The sequence below is a fragment of the Spermophilus citellus genome, assembly GCF_964194105.1.
Source record: "Spermophilus citellus genome assembly, chromosome: 2".
NCBI lineage: Eukaryota > Metazoa > Chordata > Mammalia > Rodentia > Sciuridae > Spermophilus > Spermophilus citellus.
Window position 1 is genome coordinate 22,343,931 of NC_138183.1, and position 18,777 is coordinate 22,362,707.

Below are 18,777 nucleotides of genomic sequence, written 5' to 3' on the forward strand. Positions count from 1 at the left end.
GGTTATTCTATTAAAACTATGTAATGTGGAAAGAAAAGAATTTTTGAAAAACACAATCAGATGTCAAATGAGTAGAAGTATAGTAATATAATTATCTTTAGGTACCATCTTACAGAAAAGACACTTCATCACCTAGCACTGATTTATGCAGCTTTGGTTTCCTCTGGGCTTAAATCTGAAGAACTGGATGTAAAGGTATTATATTCCTATATTTTTGTTCATAAGCATTTTTCATAAACAAAACTTGAACTCAAGTGACTATAAATAGGCAAATTAAAAGCTGCTTAAAAGTAAAAAAAAAAAACAGCTTCCAATTAATAGGTTTATCACCTAAACTTCCGTTTTAAAAACAGTTTAGTGAACTTAAAATCAAATCATATTTCATTTCTTAATTGCTATTTAAATTTCTCTTAAAACTTGGCATGATATGAAGAACAATATTGCTTGATCAAAAATGTCCATATGTTGTGTAATGGATATCTTTATAACGTATGAATAGGATAATACATTGATGGACACAATACCTTTATTTATTTTTATGTGGTGCTGAGGATGGAACCCAGAGCCTCACAATTGCAAGACAAACGCTCCATCACTGAGCTACAACCCCAGCCCCCATTTATAAGTATCTTTATTTTTAACTTTGGTTTTTAACAAATACCGCACTATATTTTAAAAATTCTTTCTTATATATATTCTTTTTCCATATTTTATTGGTGCATTATAATTATATATAATGGTGGAATTTGTTATTACAAATTTGCACATGCACATGAAATAACAATGTAATTTGGTCAATATCATTCCCTTGTATTTTCCCTTTTCCTTTCCTCCTCCTTTATGTTTAAAATTCTTGTTTTTAGTTGAGAATTATTAGGTTTACTTTAAAAAAAGCAAAATATTTAATATTTCTAGTGATATTCAAATTTCTCTTTTTGCAATAAAGATGAAACATAACACTAAACATGTTTTTAAAGACTTTATTAATAAATGCCAAATGGAAGTAAAAAGCAATTTTATTCCAAAAATTAGAAAATACCAGGAAATGATATTTAAGGAAGGAAAGAAAATTGGCCCCCCTCACAAATTAAATGACCTGGGCTGCACAGATATATTAATAAAGTATATCTAAAATGGTATTAAAATTAAGAATCTACTGTTTGAAAAATTCTCTTTTAATTACAAATTATTGTGGATGATGCATTTTGATTCCTAGTATTTCCTATAATCTAACACATTAAAAATATATTTCTAGCTTATAATTGCCCCAGGAGTAGAAGAGACTGCATTAATAATTCGACAAATTGCTGACCACAATTTGATGACCTCAAAGAAAGATCCTTGTGAATGGTTGGATAAATCCTGGCTTGAAGTTTCACCATCTAAGGTTTATTTTTATGGCTTACACATTTGCAAAGCAAAATATAAATACATGTTACCTGAATTTCCTTCTTGATACCTTTTTTTCCCAGGTGTCTCAAATTCAGTAGTACATTCAATGACAAAATTTTAATCTGCTGGAGTGAGTAGAATAAAATGGGTCACTTTCAAAAGATTGCTGGCTAATTGTGCCATAAATTCTTTCTTAGGAAGAAATGTACTTACTTGATTTTCCATGTATTAACCCATTGGTGGCTCAGCTTATGTTAAATAAAGGGCCTTCACTGCATTGGTTATTATTAGCAACTGCATGTCAACTTCAGGACCTCCTACCCGAAGTTCCAGAAAAAGTGTTAAAGGTTAGTTATTTGAGATGCATATTCTTATATGAGTTTATTTCCTTTCCACATAAGTACCTATTTTTACCACAGGAGTTTTAAAATTAAGGTATCTGACTTTGTTTTGAACTTCACATAGCAAAGAAATAATTTATTTAACTTTCATATAGATTTTCATTAGCTATCAATCACATAAGACTTTTATAATACTTCAATAGTTTATCACATTATGTCATTTTGAAATAGCATTAGGTCCACAAATATTCAATTAGTTATATATTTATATTACCTCTTCCAAAAATCATGACATCTTTCATTATAGCAGTAAACAGAACTTGAGCCTTATTGGTAATATTTTAAAAGTCTTACCAAGAAAATAGTATTCATGTATAACTTGTGTAACTAAAAATTCTATTGTTGCTGTGAACCTAAAACTTCTCTAGAAAATAGTCTATTAAAAAATTTTAAATGATTAGAAAATGAATGCAAATTTTGTTTTCTTTTAATGAAGCCTAATTAATGTATGTTCCTGATAGCAAGGATCAATGAAGTATCTATGAGTATAATAATTATATTTTTCCTTCTCTACATAGAGATTAGAATTGTTATTTATGTTTACTAGGCTGATGTTTATATTACGTTGTATTGATTATTTTTTAAAATTTTTTAGCATTTTTGTAGCATTACTTCCTTATTCAAGATTAGTTCTTCCTCCACAACAAAATCACCTCAAATTTCATCACCTCTGGAAGAGAGTAATCAGACTAGTACCTTTATTCCTCAGAGTTCATCTTTGGTCTCTTCAGACTCTGTAGTTCAAGAATATAATGAATATTACCCACATGCAGACTTAAGAGAGAGAGTGCAAGAAGACACAAATACCACCTCAAATTATAACTCTACTCTTATGGAACTAAGAGAAATGCCAGATATTTTGCCATCTGTGACTTCTTACAATCAGACTAACTATTGGAAAGGCTCCAGTTGTAGCCCCAACATAGTGCAGAATAATCCTTGTCCAGATAATATAGAATCAAAGAAAACAGCTCTTTACTCCTTTCCAAACCAGAAATATTCCAAGTCAGATGTCTTTTCTTTGGGCCTAACACAAATAAATTGTGAAACTACAATATCACCAATTGATACTCAGAGACGAGTTGCCCCTAATTTTATAAATTATCAGAAAAAGGGAGCACGTGAAGTCAAAGAAACCACATATAAAGAAGTATCTGCTCCAGTCCTTTCACTGGAGGGCTCTCAACTGTCTCCTCGTTGGAACTTACAGAGAAATGTATACGAAAAACAGAATCACTCATTCAACTTAAAATATGGAGCAGAGCAGACTACCCATGACAAATGGTATACTCACAAAGATAATTTATTCACTAATCAGCAAAAATGTCTATCAGATGAATTAGAAGGCTTCACATGTGAAAGTTCAAATGTTGTGACTAAAAAGACTTTATGGAGAGAATCGCCACCTGTTTCCCGTTTTGATTTATTCTGTGCTTCTGATTCTAATGTGAATAAAGAATTTAATAGCCTTTATTTCTACCAAAGAGCTGGAAAATCTTTAGGACAGAAAAGGCAACTTGAATCTTCATCTTATGTGGAAGTCAAGGATACTTTAGCAGGTAACACTATCCAATAGTTGATAAAACCACTCTTATTTAATTAAAAAAATAAAACCATATCCAAATTTTAATAATTTTCTTATTTTAATTACTACATTGAAATTCTCTAGTAACTTTTGAGTCAAAGAGAAAAATTAAAACTTTTGGATCATAGAAAATAAATACATAGCTGGGATTGTGGCTCAGCAGAACACTCACCTAGCATGTGCGAGACCCTGGGTTCAATCCCTCAGCACCACATAAAAAAATAAAAAAATAAAATAAAGGTATTGTGTCCAACTACAACTAAAAAAACACATTTAAAAAAAAAAAGAAAAGAAATACAAAGAAGGTATGTCAAATTCTTGTTTTAAATGAACTACACATTAATTATAATACAGATAGATTCTCTCAAGGTACACAGAGACCAGGGTACATCTTTATTTAAGGTTCAGAGTCCATCAGGGTAAACTTATAAGTAGTTTTCTAATTCATGGGAACATACTGGAAACCTTCAGGAATTAGAGTACCTTTCCTGAGCTCCTTCCAAAATCATTTTGGATTAGATTTTACTTAAAAATATTAGAACCAGGGCTGGGGATGTAGCTTAATAGTAGAGTGCTTGCCTAGCATTGCACAAGACCCTGAGTTCAATCCCCAGCACTGCAAATAAACAAATAAATAAATAAATTAGGAACCAGCAAGAGACCTTAGAGATCATAGATAGTATAATTTCAGAGAAGACGACATTGAAATTCAGGGAGTTCTATCTGCACAAGGAATATGCATACTAATTTTTGATACTGAGCCATTAGGTAGGTGTATGTATATTAAAATGTAATTTAAAAAAATTTATAGATGGACATAATACCTTTATTTTATTTATTTATTTTTATGTGGTGCTGAGGATCCAACCTAGTGCTTCACATAAACTAGACCAAGTGCTCTGCCACTGAACTACAACCCCAGCTCCTAAAATATAATTTTTAATTGTTATTATTTATCCCCATTTGGAAATTGTTAACAGTGTGGATAGATGACAGACAGGATCCACTTGTGCTGCTGGAAAAAAATAGCTACACTTTACTATTACATGCAATAAAATGGTTTTCATTTTCCTCTTTTAACAGGTTTAATGTGCTCACAACCATCACCACTCAAAAAACGACGTCTAATGTATGAAAAAGTCCCTGGAAGAATTGATGGGCAAACCCGGCTGAAGTTTTTTTGAAAGAGGGAAAGAACAGTGTTATATCCCATATTCTGTGACAATTCTGACAATTCTGTAACAAAACTAGTTAGATTTGCTTATACATTAAAGAAAATTTACTTATTTTTAGATGTTCTCAGTGTTTCTGTATTAAATTTTCATAACATATATTCTTTCTTATAGTTTGCATCTTTGTAAGTAAAATATTCTGATGTATCAATTAGCATAACAATTACCATAGAGCCAAAATGTCTTCCAGATTCACTTAACCATCATGGGCCTTTTAATAAGTCCCTATCACAGTCTTTGGATCAAGAAGAGAAGTTCACGTTTTAGTAAGCTTTTTGCTGGTGTGACTAAATCACCTGACAAGAACAATTTTAGAGGAAGAAAAGTTTATCTAGGGGCCCAGAGGTCTTAGTCCATAGACAACCAGCTGCATTCCTCAGGGCTGGAGGTGAGGCAGATCATCAGGCAGAATGTTGCACAACTCCATTTTTTTTTTTTAAGATACCTTTAGAAATTCAAATTTGTTCCAAAATGATAGATACATTAGGGAACAATTTGAGTATACACAAATATCAAATTTTCTGATGCATGATTTTGTTCACCAAAAAACACTAGGGAACTCAAATATTGTACCCAGCTGAGCTAGGTAGGAATACAAAAATGCTCACATCACACACTCTATAAGGTCATTGAGCCACACCAAAAGTAGCTCAGTGCCACATCTGGTGCTTCAACTTTGACTAGATAACCCTCTTTCTACCACCTCACAATAACACAGATTTATAACTTGGCTGGGCAGCCCCACACCCTCCCTTTCTTCACCTCTCTCTCCTTTCCTCTCAGTTCTTTACTGTTTCTCTCTTCCTGTTTCTCTACACACACACACACACACACACACACACACACACACACACATATTTCGTTCTTTTCCTTGAGCAGAGAGGGTTGTAGGCATAGGAGTTAGGCATGCTAGCCAGGAGGAGAGTGGGGCCCACAGGTCCACAAACCAACATCAGTTTTTTCCCAAGACAAAGAGCCATATTTATTACAATTATGTTTTCCTTAACCATTAACACATAAAACCGAGCTATTATTTTGACTGGATTCCTATCTTTTTTGTCACTGATGAAATTTGTGAGTGCTCCATTTTCCCACAAGCCCTGTGGTTTTTGTGATTTCACATAACTTGCTGAATTTTTGGAATGTATATTTCATATTCAGGCAGCTCTGACTATATGTATATCCTTCTTAGCAACTGCTTTATATATCATGCCACAATATATTTAAGCATTCTTTCACGAATGGCCTTTTATGTTGACTTCAGTTTGGGCACCAAAAAATATATGAAGAGATACATCAAACGTTTAACAGTGGGTGTTAGGATGAGAATAAATACAAAGTCTGTCATTCTGTATACAGGTGGGTATATTCTGCAGGTACAGCTGCTAGTTTAGATATATGACATAAGAGAGAGGACTCAGGAATAACACCAAGGTTTTTGGCCTGAGAAGCTAGAATGATACTGTCATTTACAGATATTGGGGACACTATGAGAGTATAATTTAGAGAGAAGATCAGGAGCTGAATTGGGGGCAAATTAAATTTGAAATACTTACTAGACTTCCAAGTGGAAGGCATTTGAATTATAAAAGTCTCAAGTTCAATAGGATATGTAAATGTGGGAAGTACAAATTTGAGAGATATCAGGTATAGGTAGTATTGAAAACTACAAAACTGAACTACATTACCAAGGCAGCAAATTCTATTTTTAAATTTTTAAAAATAGAAAAAGTTCAAGGACAAAGACCTGTGATGATATTTGAGAAAAATGGAGGGAAAATGAAGGAAGATTGAGAAGGAGCAACCAGTGAAGGAGGAGGAAAATTCAGGAGATTATGATGTCATGGAAGCCAAATGAAGATGTTTCCAGATGGAACCATGGATTGTGTCAATTGCTACTGACAGATCAAATGAGAGGAGAAAAGAGAATTAACCACTGGATTTACCAAAGATAAATTAAGATCATTGATGATTTTTAGTAAGAGCAAGCAATGTATGAAGGAAGGGTGGAGCAAAAGCCTGATTAGAATTCAAGAAAAGGGGATTCAAGAAAATAAAGATAGGAAAAAAGAGGTGAAGAGTTTATACAACTCTTTCTGGAATTTTTGCTGCCTAGGTATTTAGTTAGAGAAAGAAGTCAAGAGTGTATTCTTAAGATCGAGGTCCCTCACCATGTTTGTATGCTGATGGAAAAAAATCTAGCAGTGGGATTTGGAAGTTAATGGAGGAGGAGAGAGAGAGGGAAACGGGCAGATGTGGTGAGGGAATATGGACATTCTCTTCTGATTGCTTCTAATTTTTTTTTCCTATCAGTTTTTCTTTTTTCTGTATTACATTTTTTGGTTTGGTTTTTTGTTTTGTTTTGTTTTAAGTTGCCCAGGCTGGCCTTGAACTCCTGGGCTCAGGCAATCTCCTGCCAGACTCCTCAGTAGCTAGGACTATAGGTACATTCCATTCTGGACACTATTTTTTCCCCCAACTCTTGTACTGTTGCTACATTTATTACAAGTATTTTTATAGTCTTATCATGAAGTAAAAATGGGATTTAGTTTCCATTTTCATTTTTAACTAGCTATTGCCAGTTAAAAACTTACTTTTGTATGTATTTTGTACTCAGCCAATGTACCAAATTCTATTAAAAATTTAAGTATTTCTTTCATTTTCTTGAGTTTCCTGAAATGTTTACACCATTCCATCTTTTCATCTTACCATAGTAAGATTTCCAAAGCAATGATAATAAATAGTGGTGATTAAAGACCTTCTTGTCTTGTTGCTATTGGGCTGAATGCTACATTTCCCCATGCAATATTTTTGTTGTTGATTTTGATAAACTATCTTTATCATCTTTAAGTAATTTCTTTTTACTCCTATTTCTCTAATCAACTTAGTTTTACTCAGAACAAATACTGAATTTTATCAAAAAACTTTCTAGCATGAATTCCCTTCTTTATACTGTTCATGAAATGAATTACATTGATAGATTTCCCTATATAACTAGCCTTGTCAGGTGCTATATTTTTTGATAAATTACTAATTTGATTAATTTATATTTAGGACATTTTCATCTATATCCATAAGTGAGATGTATATAGCATCAAGTTTTTGCTGAAGGGGAAAGCAGAATCAAAGAGAGAATTTTATTTTGATGGAGATTTTTCTATTCTCTAAAGACAGAGAGTAGAACATGTTTAAATGATGATAGGAGGGATGAAATAGTTAAAGATGAAGGAGAGAAAGGGAAATTAATAGTATTAAATTTTAAAGATCTAGAGAAAAACTAGGGGAGAGAGAACCAAGGGATATCTGAATTATGATGCAATGGAAGGGATTCAGGTCACTCAGATCTGGAAGTTTAGTGGCTAAAAGTTAAGGGAGATCCCATCTAATGGCTTCTACTTTCACTACTGTAACAACACTACCTATTCCCAAAGATATTTCCACTTATTTATTTATTGGTTTTATACATAGCTAATTCAAAGAGCAAATGTTGTTAGTAATTATTTTTCTAACTCTATATCATGTACAACCAGAAGAATGAGAAGTTATACTCCTTTTATATATGAGGTGTCAAACTGCATTCTGTCATGTATAACTAATTAGAACAAATGAAAAAGAAATTTTTAAAAATCTGTAATTAAAGAATATATTTAGAAAAGAACAAAACCATAGCATTTGCAGGAAAATGGATGGCATTGGAGAAGATAATGCTAAGTGAAGTCAGCCAATCCCCAAAAAAACAAATACCTAATATTTTCTCTGATATAAGGAGGCTGACTCATAGTGGGGTAGGGAGGGGGAGCATGAGAGAAATAGATGAATTCTAGATAAGGCAGAGGGGTGGGAGGGAAAAGGAGGGGGCAGGGGATTAGCAAGGATGGTGGAATATGATAGACATCATTATCCAAAGTACATGTATGAAGACACGAATTGGTGTCAACATACTTTATATACAAACAGAGATATAAAAATTGTGGTATATATGTATATTAAGTATTGTATTGCAAAAAAAAAAAAAGAATAGCATTACCTTAGATTAGGTAGAGGGAAGTGAAAGGAGGGGAAGGCAGGGGATGTGGGGATAAGAATGATAGTAGAATGAGGGCTGGGGATGTGGCTCAAGCCATAGCGTGCCCGCCTGGCATGCGTGTTGCCCGGGTTCGATCCTCAACACCGTATACAAAAACAAAGATGTTGTGTCCGCAGAGAAAACTAAAAAATAAATATTAAAATTCTCTTTCACTCTCTCTCTCTCTAAAAAAAAAAAAAAAGAATGATAGTAGAATGAAGCAGACATTATTACTTTATGCATATATGTGACTGTATGACCAATATGATTCTACAATATGTATACTCAGAAAAATAAGAAATAATACCCCATCTATGTGTGATATATCAAAGTATATAAGTGCATTCTACAGTCATGTATAACTAATTAAAACAAATAAGAAATTTTTAAAAGAGTAATGCTGGTTAAAAAAAAAGATTTTTTTTATATATACATATACACTTTTTAGAATGTTTATAAAATTCTACAGGACTTACAAAATTTTTACCTCCCACTTAAAGCACTATTCTCACAAGCAGATAGAAATCCATGACTAAAAGAAAAATATCAGACACAAATGTTGCTGTCATAGAAAATGATGAATTAAACAGAATTTATTTCCAAGATCTTCAAAGATTATTACAAACACTAAGTATCCTTCTAAAAGTATCCCAAATTAAATCAAAGGCACATCATCAAAGTCAAACCCTTGTGACATGAAGAATTCTTTTAGGTCATAATATTTTCACATTACTTTGTTTTCAATCTTTTGCAATGTTCTGTACGTAGGTCCTACTTTAAACATTTTTTTAAAGGCATGAAATAATGTAGTATCTTTTTAAAAGTGCAACCACAACTATAAAGTAAAGGAACTTAAAAAGAGATAAAATCTGCTTCATACATAAAATGGGACAACCTAATATATATCATAACATGAATCTTTCTAAACAACACCTCTTGTGTTAAATAAAACAATCTTATTTAGAAAAAATCAAGGCATCATTTGATTAGTAAAGTCTATTCTTCCCCCACAATTTTATACTTTCTTGTCTTCATTTAGTAATTGTAAATTTATGATAGAACAAATTTTATTATAGTATAAAAATCTTAGGAACAACAAATTACAAATACTCCATTTTTTTTAATAAACAAAAGTGTTTTCCTTCCTAAAATGTAAACATCCAGTTAATAAAACATACATGATATTTTAGGTATAGCAACACCAGTAACTCACTTATTAAAGAGGTGTATTTTGGTATATTTGGTGGTAAGGTTTTTATCTTAATACAAAGCACTTCTTCAGAAGAACCAAGCCATTATTACTTAAAACAATTCTATTTCTTCACTCAGTTTCCTTATTTGAGTAGAAAATCATTAATTTCTGTAGAATTTTGGCTGTAAGATCAGGACACTGGAAAGGTCTGAAATATCTCAGTCATTTGGCTAAAGAAAAGTGTTTTCTTGAGACTTGGAGTCAGTCATTCATTACTTTGTGCTCGAAGGCATTTCTCAACAAACTTCTTCCCTATTAGAAAAAGAGTTTAATTGGTTTTCACTTTAGTAAGGTTTATTTATAACTATTCATCATTTCATAGGGCAATTTAGTATTCACAAAGTAGAAAGTAACAGGTAAACACAATCAACATCCTAACCACATCACTGGATGAATAATAGCTATACAAGTACTTTGTCAAAAGAAAACTACTATGCTAACACAAGACAACTATTTTAATATCCTGAATATGTATATTTTCCATTAAGAGGTACAAGAATACCTGATAATAGAATTACTTCCTTCTTTTATATATATGTATATTTTTTCAGTTATAGATGGACACAATAACTTTATTTATTTATTTTATTTATATGTGTTGCTGAGGATCAAACCTAGTGCCTCACATATGCTAGGCAAGTGCTCTACCACCCCAGCCCCTACTTCCTTCTTTTACATGTGAACAATTCCTTTTACAAATTTACAAAAAAGAACTTAATATCATTACTTACAGTATAAACATCATGTAGAACATATCATTTGAAATATGTTAGCCCAAAAAGACTAAATCTAGGTCCTTTTCCTCTTAAAAAATAATAATGAAGGAGCTGGAGTCGCGGTTCAGTGGTAGAGTGCTTGCCTGGCATGTGTGAGGCCCTGGGTTCGATCCTTAGCACCACATATAAATAAATAAAGTAAAAAATCCATTAACATCTAAAACATATTTAAAAGAAAATAATAATAATGAAAATGTGAATAAGACCTCAATACAAAGAATTCAAACTCATGAAATTTCTAATATGCTACCAGAGAGATGTTTTCATTTCACTCTTGATTTTTAAAGCTCTCTTAACCCTATTCACACTTTACCCCAGTAACTATATTTCTTCCTTCCATTAAAACACAAAGATATGAGAGTTTTCAGGAAAGAGATCATAGCTCATGGTAGGAACAAGTCTCTCCATCTGAGGAGTCCTTAGTTCCAAGAATTGAAAGTCTATAAAGTAGCAATCACAACTCTGGGGATGATGTAAGGACAGAGGGTGGGGATTAAGGTCAAGAAATCACTACTAGTCAACTCATTTAAAGAACTTAATTATATAAGAATACTGGCATCTCATGAGTTAGTGCCAAAGAGAGAACTGAGTTTGTCTTAATTAGATAGAGTCTACAGGCAGAGTCACTCTAGTCTACAAACTAGAGTCACTCTTCATGGAAAGTTGAACATTCTCCTGGTCTTTTATGTTAATTCCCCCAAGAATAGTAGATATTCAAACCCCAGTTGCCCAAATCCTTTGGGAAGCCTTGTGATAATGTCGTAGCCCCAAGATGGCATGGTGTATCATTACTTACAAGTCTTCAGAGTAAAATGCAGGATCTGGGCTCTCGGAAGGGGTTGCTTCCGGCTGGAACTCCAACCAGCAGAGCATCCTTACAGGCATTCTGCATGCAGTACTGCTGAAGCTCTGCTGCAGCCTGAGAGACCTGAAACCAAGGCACAGCAACATGATGCACTGCTCGCAGCCAGACGCAGTCCAATGTCATCTGATATCCTGAATATGATCACCAAAGCTGATAAAGGTCAAGCTTTTTGCAATCTCCAAGTGTCTTTTTCGCTGATTCCAATAACCCAATTCCAAAGAGGAAAGGTCGTAATTTCTATAAACTTTAATTTAGGATATTTTTTACTTAGTTGCTTATCCAGCAAAGGTAAGAAAAAGCTGTAGCTGAAGGTTCATTTAGAAATCTAATTCTATTCTTTTTTAAAAAAATATTTATTTATTTTTGTTTTAGGTGGACACAATATCTTTATTTTACATTTATGTGGTGCTGGGGATCGAACCCAGTGCCTCGTGCATGCTAGGCGAGCACTCTACCACTGAGCCACAACTCCAGCCCCTAATTCTATTCTTAACAGAGACTGAATTGGCAAAGAAATAGCTCTAGTGTTCCTTGTATGAATTTTCATTATGTAAAGCATATATATGATATATTCAAATTATTTTAATGTTTGCAAAGCTGGACTCTTACCCAGTCTACTCCAGAAAAGTGAGTCTCTACTGAGGCTATCAAAATAGTGCTGGTTCAAACATATCCATAGGTCTAATGAAGAAGGTTGCCAAACACACAACAGACGTTCTTAACCAACAAAACATTGCACAAGTACTAATGCCACATGTTTGAAAATCCCTTTCTTGCTTTCTCTTGCTTCCTCCTCAATTGTCCACCAGACTTTTAGGGGAAATATATGTTATTGGTTAAGAATTCAATCTCTAGAACGAGACGTCTGGGCTCAAATTCAGCTGTATCACTACACATGTGATCTTGGGTAAGTTACTTAATTTCTCAGTACCAATCTTCTCATTTGTGAAATATATTTAGCAAGAGTAACCCACTTCCCTTAGGTTGATGTGATGGTTAAGTAAAGCACTTAGAGAAGTGCAAACAATTAGTAATACATTTGTAGCAAACAGCAAACATGCTCACAATAATTTACAGCTCCTTCCACAATCAGGAAGAATCTACTTACCCTTAAATCTGGGCTGGGCTTATGACTTGCTTTGACCAACAGCATGTAACAGAAATAATTGGCAAGTTCCAAATCAACTCCTTAAGAATATTTGCAGCTACCACTTTTGCCACAGTTGAAGCCCCTGAGACCACCATCATCCTGAATGGGCCCAACCTAGCTAGCCCTGTTAGAAGACTTGGGGAAGAGAACCACCAGGTGGCCCCACCGGCCCACCTCAGGACAAGTGAATCACCCAAGTTCATGCAGACAGCGGCCAAGTCTCCATCTGATTGCAGATACATGAGAGAGTCCAGCCAAGATAAGTGGAACCATATGGTTGGACCAAGCTCAGATTTATTTTCAAGTAGAGTTATTATCTGAAATCTTTTTATATACTAATGTTTATTATCATCCCCACTACAATCACTCTATTCCCTGGAATAGCCCATGTCCAGGTGCAGGGAACTGAGTCTATCAAAATAGTGCTGGTTCAAACACATCCATAGGTCTAACGAAGAAGGTTGCCAAACACACAACGCTTCTTAGCCAATGAAACATTGCACAAGTAACTAGTGCCACATGTTTGAAAATCCCTTTCTTGCTTTCTCTTCTTCCTCAATTGTCTGTTTGGACCTTGGTCGCACGCCCTGGTCACTGCTCTTCATGCAAAGTGCTCTTCTCACTCCTACACATTTTAATGACCTCTTTCAGCCTTGCGCTCTGAGCTTCAGTCCACAGCTGAACACCTCTTGGATATCCCCGCAAAGTCCGCTTATCCAAAACGGAACTCGTTTCTTCCAAACTCCTTCCCCCTCCTCTCCACCTCAGCTACGGCAGCTCCATCCATCCATCCATCCCGTCACCGCATCAGAAACCTGAGACCCTTTCTCCTCCCTCTCGCTCTCATCCTATCCAAGCATCACTAGGTCCTATCCATTCCGCGCCTCCCCATCGCCAGACTCCATCTTCCTTCCCCAGCCGAGTCCAGGCCGCCAACGTGTCGCCCGCATCGTGGGTCCCCGCCAAGTCGCTCTCCACGCTGCACGGACCAGGGCTAGCCTTCCAGATTGGAAGCGCCCACGGGGAACCCCAGAGCCGTGCCACGCCCGCGGGGCCAAGCCCGTGTCGCGGGGCCGCCACGGACCCGGCCTCTTCCCCAGGTCGCTGGGTCCTGCAGGGCCCTGCGCGCACTCCCGGCCCGCAGCCCCGCGTCTCCCGAGCCCTCCGCCGCCCCCAGCGCCCGCCCTGCTCGCGCCTGGGTCCGGGTCAGCAGCCATTTCCGCCGCGGCCTCAGTCCGCCCCCTCTCACGCCCCTCGGGTGGAGACTGGAGCCCGGGTCTCAGGGCGCCGAGGGGTGCGCGCCTCTGGGCGGGCCGCACCTTGATCCTCTCCACGCTGGCCTCCAGCTTGAGCTGCTCCACCAGGCGCTGCAGGGCGCTCACGCTGGCCCCGGAAGACATGGCGGCGGCAGCGATGGCTCCGAGGGCGACTGAGCCAGGCTGGGCTGAGCCGCCGGCCCCAGTCAGGCGCCGCCCCGGGGCGGGGAAGCAGCTGCGCCAGCCCCGCCGCCCGGATTCGACAGCTCGGGGTCCCGCAGCTGCAGGCGAGCAGTTAGCGGTGCTGGCTGGCTGGCGGTGCTCTGAACCCCTCCTGCAATGAAAACCTACGTGGCACCTGCGTCTCGTCTGTGCCTGGTACCTGGGCTGGGACCGGAGGCCCGTGGCAGGGCGCGCAGAGCAGCGCCCATCTCCGCAGCGAAGCTAGGGCTCCTAGAGGGAGCGAGAGTCGAGTGAGGTGTGCACTCCTCAAGGGGCAAATGTTCCTGGTGAGCGGATTCCCCGCGTCTGCAGCCAAGGTGTGAAATGAATTGGAGAAATAAGGGGCCATGAGAAGACTCTCCCGAGGGAAGTGGACAATTTGCAGGATTTCATGAAATAGTAACAGGCTAACCTATAAACCTGTTCCTGCCTCATGGAAAACCTACCAGTCGGTCTAAGGGTCAAGGAAGTAGGGTAAAACTATCTCAGCCCCCGCTGTCTTCGTGAAACATATTGAATAAAGTTAGATTAGCTTCCCTCGCCATTTACTTATGACCAGTTTCTGTTTTCCTGCATTTTCTTTAATGTGCACGTTCTAAGACTGGGATCATTACTATATGTAAATTTGGAGGTTTTTTTTCACCTAATGTATTATGAATATCATTATTCTTGTATACCATTAATTACATTTGTCAGAACCCACAAATTGAGTAATGCAAAATGTAATATTTTGGCTTCTATAATTGAAAAGTCCATGGACTTTAAACTGGTGGATTTAATTACCTAAACAATAGCTTCAGACTCTTCTCCATCTCTTGGCTTTGCTTTCTCTGAGCCTTGGCTTTATTTTCTTCAGTGGTAGATAGGCTCTCAGTGCTGTGAAGGCAAGCTTCATGCTTTTATTAGCCAAGCCTAAGAAGCGCAGTAGCAAATATACCTCTTCCTACTGGTTTCAGCAAAAGTCCTCACAGTGGATCTCACTGGCTGGTAGTGAGTGATGGGCTCAAACCCTGAACCAGTTACTACTTCAAGGGAGGGATTTGTTGGAATGGTCAGATTTGCTGCCTGGGCCAAGAGCAGGATGAATATCTGAGTTAGCCTTACCTGTAGTGGGCCAAGGTACACCACCCCAGTTCCTGTTTCAGGACTGAGGCACTCATTCCTCCAGAGGCTGGAAGTGGTGGCAGTAGATGATTCTGATCTGTGAACTGCAGAAAACATGTAGGCCAGAGAACACCTAGGCCAAGGTCACAACCCTTCCAGTGTTAACCCTCTTCCATTGGTTGATGGAAGGAAGATATCTATATATACATACACACACACACACACACACACACACACACACACACATATATATATGCATTTTTATATAGGAAAGAAAAACATAACTATAAATATATATGTATACACATATACTTATGTGTGATGCATACATATATATGTGTATAAATATATGTCATCAATAAGCTCTTTTGAAACCAACCAGGGCACTACAGTCTAGAGTAGAAGATGTGATTTCCCTGCAACTCCAAGATCCACTCCTAGGTGAGAATCCTGTGGAAGCCTTTGCAGGTGTGCACAGGGGCTCAGGCAAGAATCTCAATTTGCCATCTGCTATAGGATATCTAGCACAACCATTGGCCTCAAGTTACACTGATAGATCATCCCAGCTCTGGAGCACCTAAAGGGATCATCTCAAGTCTTCATGAAGCACAGGCCAACTCCTCCTTCTGCCCAATCCTCACTTTCTGAACCCTCTGCCAAGTGTTGGTTTTAAGGCACTCTCCAATAAACTTTCAATGTGGAAATTTTCATCACAGGGTGTTTCTCTTAGGAATTCAAACACATGGACCAAGATGGGGGAAGCGGGGTTTCCCAAAGGAAAATCAGGTTGTTGATGTCAGAAGAGGGGAAAGGATAGAGAGAAGAAAAAAACTACAGCTACTTTTAATGACTGCATGATATTCCATTGTACAATTGGATAACAGTTTATTACTGCCCTATTATTTAACACCATCACCATAAACATATATCTCTGTTCAGATATTTCCTTAGGATGCACTCCTGGAAGAACTAATGGGTCAAAGAAAATACTTAAAACTTTGCTACTTTATCTTCTTGAAGGTGATAACAACTAATTTTCCCACTAGAAGATGATGAGACTGCCTATTTCTGTGCCATCGTATTGAATAACTCCACACTGTAATTCTTAACCATTCTAATAGGTGAAAAAAATACATCAGAACTTTTAAAATACCTTCACTATTAAGACTGAACACTTCTTTTATACATTTTGTGAGCTATGTATTCATGGTCTATTGTTGCTCTTGTTTTGTTTTCCAATTTTATCCATGATCTTTGGAGTGATAAAATTAGGAGTGATACTACCTAGTAACAGGAGCATATTTGCACATTTGAAAGCCTTCTCCTTGGCAAATTTCTTTGCCTCAAAAAAACATTCCAGTAGAGATGGAAGCATTACTAGACTGATGAATGGGACAGAATAGAATGTATTTTAAAAACATGGCATTGGCAAAGAACTCAGCACAAAGATATAGACTGGAGGAATGAAAGGCTCCTCACAAAGCTGCTAAGAATGAGAGTCATGGGAAACTTAAAAACAATCAAAAAGACAAGTTCTGTCTTTTCGGTGGGAAGAACAGCCCTGGCTAGGGCTTCGAGGGTGGGAAGGTGGAGAGACATATCAAAAGACTCCATCCAGGTGGTTATGAAATGCAAAGGAAAGGGGGACAAGGGTTCTGAAGTGGAGTAGGCCAGAACTGATGCCAATAATGTGCAGTTTGGTTTAGGAGAAACTAAGCCCCTTTGGTTAAACATGTCCTCTAGGCTGTTAAAAATGCTCAGTAGTCAAGATGTTAATGAGAGATATCTGCACAGTAATGACAGCTGAATTATAAGATTATCTTAAAATAATTACACATGAAGGTTTTGGATCTGCCGAGAGGGACACACAGTATATTTGTGTCAGCCGTGAGGTAGCAAAAAATCTGGGGGTGTGGCCCATCTCTCTGCTTCATACCCACACACACCTACTGCCCTTGCCCACCTCAGTGTTCCTTTGTGCTACTCTTCAAGAGGAATGCTTGGATGTGAAATTGCCTGGTTTTGGCACACAGCCCCTAGACTGATCCATGGACCAGTAGGCCAAGTGCCACTCATACTTGAGGAGGACTGGCCATCTGTGTGATGTTTTTCTCTTTACCAAAATTGCTTCCCATCCATGACTTTTCCATCATGGAACTTCTGAGCTGAGAGGAACAGTCAGATAGTGCAGCACATCTCTGACTTTAGAGAGGAAGAAAGTAACACTCTCCAAGGAACGTGAAGTCACCGATCTATTATCACAGAAAATGGGAGTGGGGACAAGAATTTCCATCTTAACTTTCAAGAGAAGTCACCACCCACCTGGAGGACGAGGGGCCCTTCCCACATGTACAATGACTTCCAGAGGTGAGGCATGGGGACGTTCTCTCTGCAGTTAAAATGCACAGATCCCCAGTATTTTTTTAAATGTTACTTTTTTTTCCCTTGATTAAGCTAAAAACTTTTATTAAAATCCCCAGTTTCCAAGAATGTCAGTATTTTTTAGAAATGTCAATGCCCTTATAAAGACAAGTGCTTCATTTGTTTCTGCTCTGATCTGCGGTTCTCCACTTTTCATAGTGACTTATTTTTCCAGAAAAGGTTTATGAATCATTCTTCTCCATAAAAATGATACAGTGGGAAGGTACTTCCTTCTGCCAATGTTATCCTAAAATTGCAATAATGTATACCTTCTGTAGCTTCCTAAAGTAATAATAGTGGACTATATTCAGCTGGGCACAGTGGCACACATCTGTAGTGCCAGCTACTCAGGAGGCTGAGGCAAGAGGGTCGCTTCAGCCCACGAGTCCAGGGCCAGCCTGGGTGGCATACTGAGGCCCTGTTCCCTCAAAACAAAACAATTTAAAAAGTTCACTTCCTTTACCTATTGTACTTTTAGAGCCTTAGATTGAATGAATGAATCAGGAGCTGAAACAATCTACAGATGTCCACAGGCATTTTGGTCTTTGGGAGGTGGTGGAACTTACAGTTACCACATCTTCTTGAGCAACTGTTCTGCTGCTCATTTTCTCAAAGGAGATTCAGAGGTCAGAAAAATGGCCCCATAGACAACCTTAGTGTATTTGATTACAAAGTCAGAGTCACTCTATTCTACCTTGCTCTTATTAAAAGAGGAACCTCTAATTAGAAATCCGTATGACAGTGATCTGAGACCATATGATCCATTTCATACACAATTTCTGAAGATATCCCAAATCCTTTAAAAATTAAGACATCTTCGGGCTGGGTTGTGGCTCAGCGGTAGAGCGCTCGCCTGGCACGAGCGAGGCCCTGGGTTCAATCCTGAACACCACATAAAAATAAATAAACAAAATAAAGGTATTGTGTTCAACTAAAAAATAAATATTAAAAAAAATTTAAGACATCTTCAACTAATTATGTAGCCTTTTTTACTTAAATACTCATAACATTTCTTGATCACAGATAATCTATCTACTTTAGTCCTATGTGAATTA

At 37.3% G+C, this 18,777-nt stretch overlaps 2 protein-coding genes across 5 annotated transcripts in view; one reads left to right on the forward strand and one right to left on the reverse strand.

The window, feature by feature from the left end:
* Positions 1-4,562, forward strand: part of SHOC1 (shortage in chiasmata 1) — a gene marked incomplete at both ends in the record, with an annotated part of 62,944 nt that extends 58,382 nt beyond the window's left edge. The window contains 5 exons of the mRNA XM_081280181.1: positions 102-195; positions 1,256-1,387; positions 1,590-1,739; positions 2,389-3,352; positions 4,462-4,562. Of these exons, the coding sequence (XP_081136307.1) occupies positions 102-195; positions 1,256-1,387; positions 1,590-1,739; positions 2,389-3,352; positions 4,462-4,562 (1,441 nt within the window). The remainder of the gene's footprint in view (positions 1-101; positions 196-1,255; positions 1,388-1,589; positions 1,740-2,388; positions 3,353-4,461) is intronic.
* Positions 4,563-9,214: 4,652 nt separating this feature from the next.
* On the reverse strand, positions 9,215-14,660 carry GNG10 (G protein subunit gamma 10). Of its 4 annotated transcripts, XM_081281623.1 has the most exons (4): positions 14,039-14,646; positions 11,501-11,632; positions 10,660-10,816; positions 9,215-10,180 (listed from the first exon to the last, which is right to left on the reverse strand). In XM_081281623.1, the coding sequence occupies exons 1-2, from the start codon at positions 14,117-14,119 to the stop codon at positions 11,507-11,509; spliced, it is 207 nt and encodes a 68-aa protein (XP_081137749.1). In that variant the 5' UTR covers positions 14,120-14,646; the 3' UTR covers positions 9,215-10,180; positions 10,660-10,816; positions 11,501-11,506. The 4 variants fall into 4 exon arrangements, with proteins under 4 accessions (XP_081137749.1, XP_081137751.1, XP_081137750.1 ...); XM_081281625.1 differs by lacking the exon at positions 10,660-10,816 and having other exon boundaries at positions 9,216-10,175; positions 14,039-14,659; XM_081281624.1 differs by lacking the exon at positions 10,660-10,816 and having other exon boundaries at positions 9,216-10,180; positions 14,039-14,657.
* Positions 14,661-18,777: the final 4,117 nt, after the last annotated feature.

Coding starts and splice junctions, on each gene's coding strand:
- GNG10 (XM_081281622.1), bottom strand. CDS start 14,119: ATGTCTTCCGGGGCCAGCGTGAGCGCCCTGCAGCGCCTGGTGGAGCAG.